Raw genomic sequence first — 17438 nt, 5'->3', positions numbered from 1 at the left:
TAACGTATGTTGTGAATTGGCACTATACAAATAAAAATTGACTTGAACAAACTGCTACAAATACATAACACAACAAAAGTAGCTAATTCAGGCTATTTATCAGGAGGAACTGTGTGAATGCATCACTACACACCGCATGTGCACAAGCCCCTCACTCAGCAATATTACACACTCGCCTACAGTCTTGATAACAGCTAAATAGGAATATACAAAAACACAGCCATTAGCTGGTAACATTCCAGCAATGTTAAGTTGTACCATTGTTTTGTGCAACTACAGTGACTGGCAGATATGCGAGAGCTGACACTGTGGTACGGTGGTTTGCTTACACCAAACAGTCTATGACTAGAACTGGGGCAGGGAGGCAGGAGCGACGCTCGTAGCGTTCTAACCTGTGTGCTTCTATTCTGTAGACTGGTAGCGCTTACATTGACTCATCAGGTGAACAGTGTAATTTGCAGCAGACATCATCTTCTTTTCACCCTTCAGTTCACAGGAGTTCCATCACCCAGAGAACAAACGTGTTGATGTACAAAAATACATTTATTTGAAACAATTTCAAAATGACAGCTTCTTTACCGTAGAAATATCGAAATAAAGATGAAACAGAACATTACTGATGATGCATGCATTGTAGATTTTTTTTTGTGTACTGAAGAACATTACAGTGCTTTTGCCTTCTGAAAGATCACAAATGCGAGAATCTCTTTTATTTTTCCAAGTATGGATTCCCACCGGAGGTCTGGGTCTTACTGTATAATGTGGCATTTAGGATAACGGATGAGACAGCGATTTTTCCAGTGATCAAAATGTTTGATTGAGTGAACAATGAGGAAGTAAGCATGAAGAAATTACCCAAAGGATACGAGTTTCTTTCACTGGTGACAGTTGCAGTATGTGTGTGCAGATAAAAAGCACAACAATTTTAGTAGCTATTCTTTACTTTCTTTAGACTTTTAAGGAATGGCAAACCCTTAGCCGGCAACAGCTGCTACAAAGCATTATGGTCTGGTTGTAGTCATCATACATTCTTCACAATTTCAAAGGGGTCCATGAGTAAAAAAAAAAGAAAATAAAAAATGCAATAAAAGTATGGTTATAGATGTGAGCAGCACAAACTTTTTGATATTTCTTTTTCTGTTTCTCCTAATCTTGCTTTGATAATAAGAATCAGAACAAAGTGACTCCATCAAAGCCCCCACCCAAACAAAATCCAGCCAAGCAAACAACCCTTTGCTTATGACATGTGTTGAATACAACAAAGCTTTAAAACAATCTTTGTTCAATGTGTGTTCTGTCTGCAGTAACAAGGCTCGGCTTGGCTGTTTGGTTTGAGATGAGAATACTCGGTTCGAGGTAATGCATACGTGATGTGACAGCCTACATCTCAGCGCAGTGTTCCCCTGACCCTCCCACTTCTCCTGCAACTGCTGTTTTTACTGGAGCCGAGCATTGCGGGAAAGCTCTGCATTCTGCTCAGCTGTCCGGCTTTACGAGATCACCATCACGGCGTACACCGCGAGGCCGACGCGTGTCGACTCGAGGCCCGCTCCCACCGGAGCGGACAACACAGCACCGGTGGAGAGTTGCATGCTGGGAGGACACTACTGTATAGCACATTGAGTTTACACCTGCCGTATGAAATGTGCTATATAAATAAAACTGACTTGATTTGACTACGCCCTCATTTCAACCTCAAGTCAAATGAGGGAATCTGGTTGTGGAGGGAGTCTGACGGCACTAGGGAGAGTGGGTTAATGCTATAAGCCCAGCTCGGTTGTACTGTATCTGCTCTCCTTGTACACTGTGAGATGTTCACACGAATACAAACTGTTACAGTCTTTATAACTAGGGACAATAATCTGGTTTTGTCACATGAATGAAAAATGTTTGGGAGACTATTTTAGCAGTGTACAGATTGTGCAGAGAGGGCAAACAATGATGAAGGTCTGTGATAACTAACAAAAAAAAAAAAAAACACTCTTCATGCTGCATGGAGCAGACACTTCAAAACCCCGAGCAACTGACTAAATAAGAAACACTGCACTGAAGGGGTTTATCCCAAATTACCACCATATCCACTTATGAACAAAATAATAATGAGCTGATGAATTCAATTGAGATTTTGTGATGTTCTGCATTCAGATGACTTGAAACATAAGGAATGCTATATCGTGTAAAATACCAATATGCTATAGACCTGCTTAAGCTTGGATTACATGCCATGAGGTTTCATTTTTATCATGAACAAGCCACTAGATTTATAAATAACTAAAACTAAAAGATTCAAATTAGATCACATTTTGTTAGCTAAGAGGCCAGAAACAACTTTAAAGGAAGTCTAATTGATGCGCACAGGCTGATTAAAGGAAATGTATCTGGCACGCTAAAATAACCTGTGTGACTAAGGTCCAATTCTTAAATAGTAGTTTGATGAGCTTAAACAAACAGGTTTAAATGGGAGATTCTGAAAAGTGAAATAGATGCGATGCGATCAGTAGGACTGTTTCCGTAGAGAGGAGTCACCACTATTGTTGGTTTTGTCGAACTACAAAAGAACAGTTAACTCACAATCCTAAAGTGCTGTTACAGATTGATGATTTGTTTTCCCTCACAATCTTTGGCTGAGTACCAGCACTGGTTTGTAGAGAGCACATTAACCAAGAGGCAGAAGACAATTTGGCTTGTCGTCAAGTAACTTTTTAAATTAATATGAATTGGCCACAGCAGATGTAATCTGCAGCCACTGATATTTTTCATTTGTACCGCTGAAAGCGATTTCCAGTGCCAGCTAAAAATTAGAAGTCCGCTCATGTTTCTTAAAATGTTTTTTCACATACTTTTACCAAGTAATAAACAAGAACAGGACTATTGTATGTATTACAGCCAGGTTAGCAGCTCTGTGAGGCTGTAGCCTACTTAGCACAACAGTGCTTTGAGCTAAATGCTAATGTAGGCATGCTAATTTGCTCACAATGACGTTAACATGATAATGTTAAACAAGTTTATACTTATCATGTTCACCAATTAGCGTGTTAGCATGGCAACACTTGCTAATTAGCGCTGCATAAATGAAATGCAAATCACTGGACATTTTGACCTGATGATGGCACTGGATGAAAAGACTGGGGATCACAAAAGTCTTTACAATTCATCCCAGAGGAGGTCAAATGTCTGTGACAAAATTTCATGGTAATCCATCCAGAAGCTGTTGAGGTATTTCATGCTGGACCAAAGTGGTGGACTGACTGGCTAAAAGGAGGGAAGGATTAAAAAGATTAATCAAAGATACGCATCACAACTTGGCAGATTTCAACCAGCATCCGTTGAAAACAGTTATCAGAACCAACACTAGGCCGACTGGTATTTTAGAGGATGTAAATATAAGATAATGTCACATTTTAGTTTTGGAATGAATGCCAACATCTTTCTCCTAATATGTGAATACTGTGAATTTGATCACTGGTAGCCACAACATAAGGAACCTCTTCATAGTAATTCAGCTTTTGTTCTGAGGCCAAATCACAGCTCTCGGAGCCACTGAGTCAGAGGCAAAAGCAGTAATGCTGATGGCAAAAATAATGTTTGGTTCAGATAGTTTAAAGACTTCATGACTAGACTAGGCTTTAAAGTCATCTTTGTAAAAATGTTCCAATACCTACTGTATATGTCTGATGAAAATATAAACATATTGAACGTGATAATGTTCATGTTGATTCTCTTCGTTTAATTTCCGGGTAATGGGTGGAAGTTAAATCTGTAATATGCCAATACAGTTCTGCTGCATTAACCTGCCTTAACAGATACACACTGTCTTCTAGATAAATATCACCCAACTGTAAATGAAGAAAATGAGAGCCGAACAGAAGTCTAGGCAAAATCGATCGGGGTCTTTTGATGAATGATTAGAAAATAACTATTTACAACACTTGCTTATCTACAACACAGAAATCGTGTCCTCAGTAACTACATGCACAAGTCAAGGACCTTAGCAAAACAAAGTTGATATCTTTAAGTAATGTTTGACTTTTTAACACACTTTCAAAAACAGACCATTGTGAGATCTTCTGTCGTTGCCATGGTACTCAGACTACGAGCATGTAGAAAGTAATAATATATACATTTAACAGAACAGATGATGATATTGTACATTTCAATAATATTCCCTGTTTGATTGAAGACTCAGACATTATAGTCTATATATAGGCAGAAATGATTTTCAAAGCAAACTCATTAGGAAATTTACATAACTCCTCATAGGTTTCAACGAAAGATATTTCACTCTGCAAATGAATGTCGTTATGTAGCTTATACATCCACAAAACTGAGTAAGTTTTGCCAGTAATTACAATAATCTCATTGAGTAAGTTGACATTTGCTGCATGGATGTTGTTGAACGAGACATCCATGCAAGTCTGTATAAATGAGGTCCCTTAGAAAACTATTAACATCAGTTGTGTTGAGAATTACAAAACAGAAAAAGAGAACCCCCAACATTGTAACACTTCGCTCTGTACATAAACTCGTCGCGTTCTCCCGCCTTACACGCTAGTACAGTTTGGAATCTCCCTTGTGCTCTCACAGGCGTTTCCGACTCCCCCTGAACAGAGAGAAATGAAACAAAAGAAGAAAAACAAGCCGAGAACAAAGATGGTTAGTTCCGCATTGTCACTTTAATGCCTGTATAACAAATAACTTCTTTGATATTGACACTTGGTGTTAATTACTGCATTTCAAACGTGCTAATCAAAGGCTCTGAAGCTGTGAAGTACCTTGAAAATTAGAAAGTGAGCCATTATGAAAATTTGTCTCTTTCTATTATGATTCCTTTTAATTTAATGAATGGTCGCACAATTATTACATTATGACACATATTATTCTAACACTAAATTTCTGTTTTGAAATTGATTATTTATTTTGCTTTATGTTTCTGAGGCATCAGAGACAAGGGAGAATAATACATAACATACAGCGCCACAGTACATGACTTTAATAAATGGACAAAGTTAATGCACAAATTATAGGGCAATTCCACTAACTTTACATATAAATGTCAGGTCACTGGTCAAGAGCTTGTGATACTGACTGTGTTGTATCTCATGTGGCTCTGGAGGAACATTCTGAAGGCTGAAAAAACAACCCAGATGATGTCGTCATAGGTTTATGGTATCATCAGGGTCATGTCAGCTTTGGCATGACATAATGACACAGTGACAGAAAGCCCGGGGGAGTCTGAGTTGCATTATGGGAAATGTGGTATCCAGTTATTCTGGAGCTTCATTCATATTAAGGACTAAAACTCTGGATATCTTTGTCTCTTCTGAACAGACCATTCTTTTTTAGACTCTGATGTCCCCAGCTCTATGAGGATGTACCCCTTTAATGTAATATGCATTCCCGGACTACAAATAATCATTTCATCTATAAAATGTCAGAAAATAGAGATAAATGCACACAACAATTTCCTAAATCCTCAAAATTTTGAGGCTAGGATTCAGGGAATATTTGACATTTGTTTGGCTTCAAAACACACTCCAATGATTAATCAAATATCCAAATCTTTAATGATTTTCTTTCACTCTTCTCTCTCTGAAAATCGGTCCTTGAAGCTGCTGTGCAGAGTTTTCTTGTAAGCAATCAAAAAGTTATGTTTACATTCAGCGTTATCATTATGCATCTTGTGTGTTCTTTGTTGGCACATAACTAAGTTTCTGCTACAAACTCTTGATCAGTGGAACAGCATGAAACCCGACAGGAACGTGTATCACACTGCGTCAAGTGCATCCTCACATGCACTCATGGTACAAACAAGAGAGGGATCCACTCATAAAAATGTTGCTCCATATCACTTCATGGATGGAACTAACAGAAATGTACCACCTCTGACCCAAGATGGTGGAATAATTCATCCTGCACTATTAGATCTTCTTCTACTACTGCTATATTTAAATCTCGTCTTTTTTCAAAATGTTTCCTTTCCTATACAGTAGGAAACAGATCTCCTGAACCAACCAATCAAGTCATGTTGCTACGTGATTTTGTAGCAGGCTGTAACAGGCTGAAACCACTCTACGGAAGATTATAGGTTTAATGCGAGAGGTAACGACGGACGCTCAGCTGAATAAAGCAGAGTCCTGATGGCTTCGGTGCTTGAGGGCGTCCACTACTGTGCAAGAGGTGTTTCTAGTCTGAATTTCAACACCCAAGTCAGAATCAGCTTGCTCTCCAAAGCTGTGAAACTACAGGAGCTTCATCCATCTTGTAAACCATCACAGAGACAAATGAACCCAAGGATTGCACTTGCCACATTGGACTTGTGCTGCTTTCTGCTGGCACTGCTGCATCGTACAAGGTTAGAGTAAGCGGTATTTGGCTAATTTGCTTTTCACAACCTGTTGTGTTTGTGCCGGATTGAAATATTCTTTTTAACTAAGTCATATTGTGACCAAATAGAAAAGTGATTAAGGCCACTGTCTCTGTGCTCCTGCTGGCCTTTTGAATCCCAACGCTGCATGCTTAAACATGTTGGTTTAATTAATTATTCACTGTCCTCAGTACTGCAGAACTTGCTGAAATCTATTTTTTTTTTCATATGGTAAACCCCTTCCAGGACTGTCTCTACTCTGTGGCTCCCTCTGCTTTCCTCTTCTCTGAATAATTAAAAATTTCTAAAAAGGAGATTAAGTTGCCAATTCTCTATTTAAAAAATAATTCAAATGCAACAGCTAACGTATGCCTGGGGGCTGAATCTGCACACATTTATTCTGTGCATTAGCAGGACGGCTTTTATCTCCAACACAAACAAACAAATCCTGTCTTTGATCAGGAAGCCAGAATACCTTTCATGGAACTGTCTAACAGAAATATCAGCAGGTAAACATTTTGACTGATTCCATACTTACTTTTGACCCTGGAATCCAGTTCCTTTTCCATGAGTTCCTTGGATGTGGAGAACTCACTCAGAGTTATTTTAGGCGTGCTGTCGCCCTGGCCTACTGAGCCAATCATCTCCTGCTCCTTCTCCTGGTTCACCTCAGCATATATGTTGATCCAAGGGATTTTTCTAAAGATTTGCAAAAGAAGAGATTGACAAATGGGCCCAGAGCAATGTTTGAAAACCAGCTTGTGTTTCTGAACGATGTATTCATTCTTTATTCTTTATTTCACTCTTTTCTTAGAGTGAAAGCAAAATGTCGGTCACTTTAAGATGACAAAAGTTTGTTAAAAACCCACTTATGTGTTTCACTAACCTCAAAGAAAATAGTTCCGTTGCCATGTGCTGATAAGGACATGGCAACTTTCAAAGTTATGGTGATTATAATTATACCTCAGTAACTAATTTATTGGCAAATTACAGTAGCATTGGTATCTTTTCCCATCTACATTTACAACACCTAATATACATCTTTATTTAGTCACTAACCAATTTATTTCCAATTACTATTCATTTTAGTTATTAATTGCTCTGTTTTGTCAACTGTGAGACTTCTTGAAAAATGCATCCTCTTTAGACTAATGGGAAAAATTTCATATCCATAATTAATGACAGCTTTTCCATTTCCCTCAGACTTTTCAAGAGAATCATTTTGAGTATGAATAATTTATTCAGCAAATAACAGCCGAGGCACAGCAACCGCATATTAAACCATTTAATGGTCCTTTTCTCTGCATTTTATCACCGATTAGTGTGTGTGTGCCTCATGCATAGGAATCCTAGAAGTATGTCTACAACGTCTGGTGGGACTTGTCAAATCAGGTTTCCTAACACAACTGTAATTGATTGGTCCAGAGTGTGCTCATCTGGCATCATCAATAATGGAGGATATGGTAATAGGTATATGGCTCTATATGAACGTGCTGTATGTGCAGCAGGTGGATGTAACCACAAAGCTGTGTACCTCTTGAATTTGTAGATAAGAAACACTGCTAGGCCCAGGAACACGACCGATAGGAGCATCAGCATAGCCGAGCTGCTGTGTCTGGGGTTGGAGTCCACCAAGGGTGCTGTGGGAGTGGAAGAGAGGACAGGAAATGCTGCTATTGTTACATGCGCTTTAATGTTGTCTTTTACATCCGCCGTCATTACAAATCAACCATTTTGCTAAATGTTGTATGTCAACATACTGATGTAAAGGAGTTTACACTGTCCCTAATAATAAATACACTAAGTGAAGAGCATTAAAAATAAAGCGTGTTGTTGTTGTGTTAAACCCTGTAGATAATCATATATAACATTTTCAGGCTGTTTAGTGTTTGGCCGAAACTGGTACAGTCACATCCAAACAATGTTAATTAAAGTGCACTGCCCTTTATAATAATAATAAAACACTGTGTATAATTGTCTTAGGTAGTGCAACATTTACATCATAATTATCCAAATTAATGTGAATTATATGAAAGTAAAGTGAAAGGTTTCCATTAACCCTGTTACAGATATATGGCCTAGATCTGGTACGTTTACATCATGGTTTTATCTCGGGTGACAACTTAAAGGAAAAACCTGAATAAATGAGTGGAACAACATAACAACATAACAAACGCAGATGCTTCCACACAGATGCACTGCACTGTGACAGGTATAAAAATGCTGCACATGCCCAGTTGATTCTGATTTTGTATCAAGATGAAATTGATTGTTGGGGCACGAATGGCAGGAGCTGGAGTCACAAAGAGCCTCAGCTGGCCACTGTTGCAATAGGAACAGTTGCAATAGGAACAGTGACAGGGACGGAAAGTGACATCTCCATATATATAATTCTTTTTAAGTATTGCAGTTATGACAGTGTAAAATTGTTCTTTTTACTGCACTTTCATCTCAAACAAGAAGCCAACCAACCAAACAAGCACTTACTATGATTAATGTCACAGTACATGGTTTTGCTCATAAGGTGTCCACCTTAAATTCTTCTCATTATTTTGAAGAGTGCATTAATGTCTGTCACTGAAGGAAAATCACATCGCATTTTCCTCTGTTTCCGTGCTGCTCCCGAGCCCTTCAGCTCAGAGACGAAGGCGCGTATGCAGCTGACCTTTCCCCAGCAGCTTGAAGGCTTTTTAGACCTTTTCGTGGGAGGTGAAATATGAAGAGGGATCCAGCTGGGTACACCTCCAATGTCATTAGAGTGCAGCACACCACAGAACGTCACAGAGCAGCACATGCCAGCCCGTTAATACCTAGCACTTTCAGCTACAGACAACTCCTGGCTGTGTGCCTCCAGAGACCGTGTGTCTAATAAAACCAGCCAAGCAATGAATACAACGTAAGATCTGTCCAGCAGTGGGGCACGGGAGCTGCTGAGGACTACCAAAGCCTAAGCCTGTAAAACAAGTTTCCCCGTACCAGCCACGTTATTTACAATCAATGTGGCTGTATGAATCTAGCATTGATCTGATACTTATAACAGCAATTTGTTTTTTGGCAGGAGTAGCTACATTTTGACGGTCTTGAATGTCACCCCACCTTCCCATTTCCAGCAGTTAAGAACAGCTCCTGCCCTTAAATTCTACAGTGTTCTTTCTCAAGGACTAAATAATCAACATAATTATACTCAGTGTAACACTCATTTTGTGGTTGGATGGCTGTAAAAGAAATAGAACAGATGTTCAGCTTTTGATGGCAGGCATAAAAGATCCCTCGTCTCAAGGAGCCCCACTTAAAATCAAACCCCTCCCATATTCCCCTGTGTTCCTTTGCCTGGATGGCAGCAGACTGACAGGAATTTTAATAGTTGGACCGAAGAAAAATTCTTGTTTTCAAAACACTGTTATTACAGTACATTTCAAAATGGAAACTAGAAAATGGTAAGTGATAATTAAATTACCCCTGAAAGTTATTTTATGGTTGATAACTTAACAGCAGTACTGGAAGCAGTGAAAGCAAATGGTTCTTACCCAGTGTTAACTGTGTGTTGTATACAATCACCCTCACACCAGGCTTGAGCTCGAACTCCACCAGATTTTGGTTCAGTGCACTTACAATAATATCGGACACCTGTCAAACAGATACAGCGTGGCATTTTGCAATCAGAATAACACTGTTTGATAAGATTTAAGCAATTTGTGATGTAGAATCTATTCATAGTCTCCCTTACCTGCTCTAGCTCCTCCTCACTCTTTTTCTTGCCCTCTGATTGGTTCTTGTGAGGTAACAGGAAGAGCTCAGCGGCTGTTGGAACTCCAGGGAACACAGCTACAAGGAACTGCTCCTCTGGGAAGTCAGACACCTGTAGCGAGACAGAAATATAGGCCTCATTAGCTATCACACTGTGAAAGGTGATTGTTACAAATAGCTTCACAATTCAAAAACGTGCCGTTGTGCTGTGCCCATAAATTCATATAGTCACATGAGCGCAGGCAGAACACTCACGTCCAGTGGCTTATTAAAGCTCCCATATTGTATAAAGTGAGACGTCCATGTGTTGTTTGGTTATAAAACAGGTATAGGTTCTATATTAATACTGTGAAAGTAACAAAGCGCAGGATTTAGTTTCTCTGAGTGATTAGCTGAAATCTACGATATTTTCACTGAATCACTCGGAAAACAGTGAGCCAATCAGAAGAGAAGCCTTAGAGAGGAGATGTAAAACTACACTGAGATGGTTTTTGGTTCTTAAAACGTCAAATATAACTCAAAGACTCAGGTACACTGCCATACTCAAAAGGATGTGTTGGATATATGTTACAGTGAGAAAAATATACCATGTGAGTGTAGGGATGGGTGTACTCGAGTTGACTGAACTAGCTCACATGCCTTCCTTCATTTCATCTGCCACAGATCCGACTGTGTGCACTGCACTGAGGCAAAGCCTGACAATTCTCTTCATATGGCACATTTCATCACAAGTAAAATCAGTATGCTTTACGTTTAAATGCACACAGCAGATCTTTACATTTCGGTATAATGCTTCTTGAAAAGTTACTTTTTAGTCTTAAGAGAGCTTGATTATCTACTCAAACTCTCACTCGAGATATAATTGCCTGCCTGAGTCCCTGCTGGATGCTAAGTGGTTATATACACTCAGCACTCAAGCTCGAAAAGCAGCAACTGTTCAGATGTTGTCTATGATCTTCAAATAGCAAGACTTTTTTTCCCCCTCTTCAAGTTTTTCATGCCTTCAGGTTGTACTTGAGTCACCGCATGTAATTTATGCTTTTTGAACAAGTGCAGAATATGTGTTTTGTTTCAATTTATTCAAAACATATTTTGAGTAAGTGTTTAAAAAAATACAAAGTAATGAAATATTGCTTTTGCTAATTGTTATGCTTAATGTTTTAAAGCTGAAACTGTGGTTAGTGGTAACTGATGTGACATTCAAACTGCAGCAAGGGTTGCTTTAGTTTCAGTTGCATGCAAGGTTGAATGTAGACCTGTCATATTTTTGTTTGAAGTTCACATGCGTGTATTCTGCGGTAGTAGAAACATTTGGAGGAATGCCACCTGGAACACCATATTATACAACTCTGATTACACCACAATACAACCTCCCTCTGACTGGTCTTTCTAATTCCATTTCAGTATTTAAAAGAGCTTCAGCATTCACCAGTGCACTAGTGTTTCAACTCAACATCACCACATGCTGGGAACATGGCAGTGGAGTAACTGTACATTCAGGTAACTAATGTTTCCCCTCACAACTGCTGCTGCTCTATTCTGCTCAGAGAGAGAGAGAGAGAGAGAGAGAGAGAGAGAGAGAGAGAGAGAGAGGTGGAGCGATGTGCAGAGACATGGAAAGAAAGGGCGAAAGACACACACGGCAACAGAGTGTTATGTCAATACATGATGACATTTATGTCTAGTCCGCAAATGTAAGAACATCCCAGTTTTTCGAGTGTAATTTATTGGAAAAGAAAAGAGAACAGGGTGGTAGGTTTTCTTCACCACTTGAGACACAGTGTTCAAATTGTACAAATGTGCAGAAGGTTCAGTGCCAATGTTTCACAATTGAATGTTCCTGTGCTTTTCACTTGATTACAGACAGATTGTGGTGATTTTAATAAAAATGCTGGCAAATGGTGCCGGACTGGTTGTAAATCTAGGACTCAGGACTTCAGGACATCAAAATAAGATGCTTATATAACCATCTACCTCTCTTAGGTTTTCTGTGCTTTGTTATGTATTGTTACTCTACTTCCTGCAATGCCACTGCTAAAGCTGAACAGCTGCATACAGATATAATTTGTAGGACAGCACGAAGGGCATCTCCAGCCATGGAAAATGAGGCAGTTTTAGCCAATACGCTAGAAGCATGTGCAGCAGTAGTGATGCGGTTTCCATTGTTTTTGCTTCCACTGGTCGGTCAGATTTGGAATGAGAACATTTCAACAACTACCGGATGGATCGCCACGCAATTTGGTTCAGACATGCACTGACAGGATGAAGCCTACTTCACATTTCCACTTCTACGACACTTGCCTTCATGACAGGAATCATGCATCTAAATCTAATGAGCAAGTCATCAGACATTAATGCTATCATGTCATGTTAGCACATTTTGTGATGTTTTTCTATTGTCTTGGACATTCATCAAATTTGTTCATTCATCAATGTAGAGCAAACCAAGAAGCTTTAACATCAAAAGTAAATATATAAAGTGTTTAGCCATTTCTCACTTGAAGCAAACAAAAGAAGAACAATTTGATAAAAGTTTTTTTTGGCTTTGTCTCAATGTTCAAGGATGACAAAAGCTTATTTTTCTTTTGATAAAAAAGGTGAAGCCAAGAATGTTTCTGTTTGTGTTTCCAGAAAACCATTTTAAGCCCTTAGCTCTTTTATACGAGCAAAGGAAGCAGGGCCTGGGTGGTAATCATTCTTTATTTTAGAGCCTGTGATGCTTTTATGTTTTCTCTGTGGCCTGGGTGGACAAATGGACTGGGTACAGCCAAAGCACATCAATTATCAAGCACAGAAATCACTATTTGAGTACCAAAGTAGTGGACAAATGATAGCCATGGGCATGACTTGCAATGAGAAAAGGGTTGGTGGAGTGGGTGAATAGGGCAACAGCAGAAGCAATAGCCCCTGAAAAAGCAAACAACCAAAAACCAAAAAAAAAAAAACCCAACATATTCAGACCATGTTGTTCTCACTGCAATCAGTCATTAGCTTAAAAAGCTGGCTGGCCGATCTTGAGCGTTCGCTTTTGATGCAAAAATCAGATTGAAATGCGCAAGTGCACAGAGAGGTGAGGCAGTCAGTGAGGCACCTGCTGCAAGTTTATGTGAAGGAATGCTATTTAAAGAAGGTAAGCTCTAGATGATATTTACATAGGTAAAACCTCCTCTGGATAATCAGGTGCTCGAGGTCAATTCACTGTAAAACTAGAATTACTGCCTGCGGTTGTGCGCCTCTGTCAACCAGCCAAGTTACAGAAATACAGAAATATGGTCACAATCTCTCCTTCCTGGGTTACAGCATAGAATAATGGCCAGAGGTGTTTTTGCAGAACATTATGATGTCACAGTGACGTTGACCTTTGACCATATGGATATAAAATGCCATCACTTAATTTTGTCCTATTAAGTTACATTGTGTTATAATTAGTGTATGAATTTGTAAGTTATGGCCAAAACGTGTTTTGTGAGGTCACAGAGTGCCAGAAGTAATCAAATTCCCCTGAACCTTATCCACCAAAATCTAATCAGTTCATCTTTGAGTCCTAATGAATGTTCGTGTCAAATATAAAAAAAAAATCCCTCATTGTGGTCTCAAGATATCACGTTCAAGAGGTCAAAACTGTATTTTGTGAGGTCACAGTGACCTTGACCTTTGACCACCAAAATTGAAGTGAATGTTTGTACCAAATTTGAAGAAATTCCTTCAAGGCATTACCAAGATATTACATGAAAAAAAAAAACACAGAGTCTATAGCCATACTACTGTATCACTGTAAGGCTTATAATATTGCATGCTAACATTTGCTAATTAACACAGCTGAGGATGACAGGAAAATAGTATTTGGTCATAAACCAAAGTATTGAACAGATTGAAATGTTGACGGTTACAGGACCACCAAAATCACTACAATCCATCGTGTGGGGAACATAAATGCTGTGCCAAACTTCATGACAATCCGTCTGATAATTGTTGAGCCTTTTCAGCCTGGACCAGAGTGGTTGTCCAATCATCCAGCAGACAGGGTTAGAGTCACACCCCTAGCATGAAATCACCAAAACTATTAGTCTGGGAACAATGAATGTCTGTATCAAATTTGATTTGTGCCATTCACTTGCGACTTTGTTAACTATTTCACCGGTCAATTAGAAACCTTCTGTTGGAGCTATATGAAAAATGAGAGCAAGGCAACAGGATTCATCCTCTGGGGATCTTTAACATCTGTAACAAATCTTACAGCAATCCACGCAATTGCTGTTGATTTATGACACATTGACAAATTGGGGTAAAGGGGAAGTGAGGGGATCACCAAGGTCAGTAGAATTCCTCCTCTGGGGTGCATGAATGTGTGTGTATCAAATTACATGGCAATCCGCCCAATAACTGTTGAGATATTTCAGTCTGGATCAAAATGGTGTCCTAAGGGACCAACCTGACCGATGTTTCCATTCCTTGAGCCGTGCTGCCAGCATTGCTACGAAGATGTTTCATAAACTGCACGCTGATGTATTGCCACCACTGCAGAGGCTACACTCCATTGCATAATCTCTGTTCTCTAGTCACTTAAACCAATGATAATCATTACCAATGTATTAATAAGGAATGTTACTATTATCAGAAATCCAGATTCTTTTCAATTATTCTGAGGAGAATCACATAAAACCTAAAGTGCATTCTAGTCATTTTGAGAATGAAGTTATTATCAGCATCATGATTGTTTAAGTGTGTGAAAAGCGATTTACTAAATACAGTATCTTGGTGCCTTTGGGGAAGCAATAAGGAGATGATATTTTGATAGTTTGTATAAAGCTTCAAGGGAAGCTATGGGGGAGTATGAACACTTTAAACTGTATGAGTGTGAGCTGAGAAGTGTTATGGGGATATGAGAGGGAGGTGGCTGAACAAAGAGAGTGGAATGAAATAACCTCCATTACTGAATGCTCATTCAGGACGAGCAGAGGCGGTGGCACTGAAACGAGCCTGTAGGTGAAGAATGCAAAGTCAGGATTTGAAAGATTCAGCATCGGGTAAACACCACAGTGAAACGGACCCGAGCTTTAATTGCACGTTATTCTTTCTCTCATCTCCTATTTTATTGTCAGGGAGCTGTTTACTATGTCTCAAAACCCCTCAGTTGTGGACTGACCTCTGTCTGGAGGAAGAGTTCTCAGCCATAACAAATAGAGGAAAAACAACCCTTCCTGTCATCCCTTGGACAATATGTTTGTCTGGAAATGAACCTTGTGGCAGCTCCCGCCTCATACACAGATCTACAGCATCTACGGCCCTTTTACATAAAGAGTAGCTGATATCAAACTCTAACAAGATAATGTGAAGAGATGAAAACAAACACAAGTGACACATAAGCCATTCTTCACAAATGTAATGTAATAAAAACACATATATTGGAACTGCCACCATTTTCACCCACTATTCAATTTTAATATTTCACTTCAAGGGAGACTCTGTAGGGATGGTTATTTATTGTAATCACTGCTCTAAGGTCACTGGTAGATCTCTCTAATGTGTATTGTGAAACTCTGCAGATGACCACAATGAGCCCAATTAACTACAAAAGAGTTCTCCTTATAAATTAGCAATGATTATCCTCATCCTGATTGACTAATGACCACGCTACTGTAGGCGTGAAGGAAATAATCAGACACATACGGCTCAAGATTCTAATTTTCTGCAATTCTGAATCAATTCACACATTATAATTTTTGATTCTTGTATATTACGCTTTCTCCTACTAAATTAGTGATGCTAACATAACAAGATGGCCTTGAAGCCAGGGCCAAATTAACCTAAAGTGGGGCTCCTGGGCAAACATGACCTGTGCTAGGCCCTTACTGATCTCTCATTTCTTCCACTCTCTGTATATTTTGTACAGTTTGCATTTATAAAAAATTAGGATTTTTTTTCCCTGTATGTTATTAAAGGATAGGTTAATAATTTTTCCAAGTCTGACTCAAAATAATATCCGTGTGCCCATATGAACACTGGAACAGTTTTTTCTTGTTGTAATCATCCCTCCTTTTCATACTGGCCATGAAGAGATCCATTTCCCAAATCAATTTCAATGCAAGCGATGGAGGGCAAGTAAATGCATTAGGAAGAGATCCCTTATTGGTCAGGTATGAACAGGAGGAATGATTACAACAAGAAAATAATGTCGTATCCTATTCCTATAGGCAAACTATTACATTGTAACCATAACCAAAACTTACACAGACTGGTGTGTTAGAAAAGGCCAGAAACATAATGACTGACCCCTCCCACCACCTCTTTGCACTTTTGCCCTCTGGAAGGAGGCTCCAGAGCATCGGTGCAAAGTCTGCCAGCCTGAGCATCAGCTTCTTCCGCCAAGCCATCAGGACTCCTAACACACTTCGGATGCTGCCCCTCCCGCTGACACCGTAGCACAGACGAGTGCACCACAATTGCACCAGCACTTTAAAACAGACTTAACACTTTTTTAAAAAATACACCAGTTTCTAAGGAACTGCACACTTGATAATTACAGACACATAAATGTTTCTCTGTCTTTAATGTGTCTCTGCACTTATTTTATTTTTTTAACTTGTCTGTCATATCCCCTTGACTCAGAGAGAACAATATCTTGCTCCCATGTATTCAAGGACATACTATGGAAGTGAAAGTAAATCTGATTCTGATGTGAACCTATCCTTTATACTTACATGTCATGTGCACACTTAAAGAGTTATCGGTTGCTGTAATCATTCCTCCTCTCCATTTTAGTCGTTCAAACATGTTTTTCAGAACATGACTTCATTGTCAGAGATGGTGCTCAGCCACAATCCTCACTCTATGTTGTGTGTTTCCCTGCTGAGCTGTGGTGGAGGGAAGACTATAGCCGTCTTCTGTAACCTGTAAGTTACACACTTCAGTGAGTGCTGAAACCTCATATTAGCTTTAAATAAACTTTAGAGTCCATATTTGCACGGAACAAGGACTGCTGTGGATTTTGTCTCCAATCTCTTACATTGAAATAAAGTTAGGAGGATATCTCTTTTAGGCCAGTGTGAACAGCAGGAATGATTCGGGTGACCAATAACTCTCTCAATATGTGTGCTGTGTAAAACAGACTTGAAACTGTTCAAACTACCGCTACATGGTTGTATGGCCCTGCCACCTCCCCTACTGTTCCTGAGATATGGTGCTGAATAATGGCCAGAGAAGCATTTTTGTAGAACATTATGATGTCACAGTGAAGTTGACCTTTGACCTTTTGGATATAAAATGTCATTACTTTGACATTTGTGTGACTGGTTGTCATAATTAGTGAATGAATTATGATGATGAA

At 39.2% G+C, this 17438-nt stretch overlaps 1 protein-coding gene across 1 annotated transcript in view; it reads right to left on the bottom strand.

Moving 5' to 3' along the window:
• Window positions 1-4525: 4525 nt before the first annotated feature.
• Window positions 4526-17438, bottom strand: part of LOC111217899 (VPS10 domain-containing receptor SorCS3-like) — a 234281-nt gene continuing 221368 nt past the window's right edge. Inside the window, exons 23-27 of the mRNA XM_022739921.1 lie at window positions 10092-10223; window positions 9892-9991; window positions 7899-8004; window positions 6903-7063; window positions 4526-4600 (exon numbers count right to left, since the gene is read on the bottom strand). Coding sequence (XP_022595642.1) covers window positions 4542-4600; window positions 6903-7063; window positions 7899-8004; window positions 9892-9991; window positions 10092-10223 — 558 coding nt within the window. The 3' untranslated portion in view covers window positions 4526-4541. The remainder of the gene's footprint in view (window positions 4601-6902; window positions 7064-7898; window positions 8005-9891; window positions 9992-10091; window positions 10224-17438) is intronic.

The sequence above is a fragment of the Seriola dumerili genome, unplaced genomic scaffold (genome assembly GCF_002260705.1).
Source record: "Seriola dumerili isolate Sdu_G_001 unplaced genomic scaffold, Sdu_1.0 BDQW01000050.1, whole genome shotgun sequence".
In the NCBI taxonomy this organism is placed as follows: Eukaryota; Metazoa; Chordata; class Actinopteri; order Carangiformes; family Carangidae; genus Seriola; species Seriola dumerili.
This window is presented reverse-complemented; position numbering and strand designations above follow the sequence as displayed.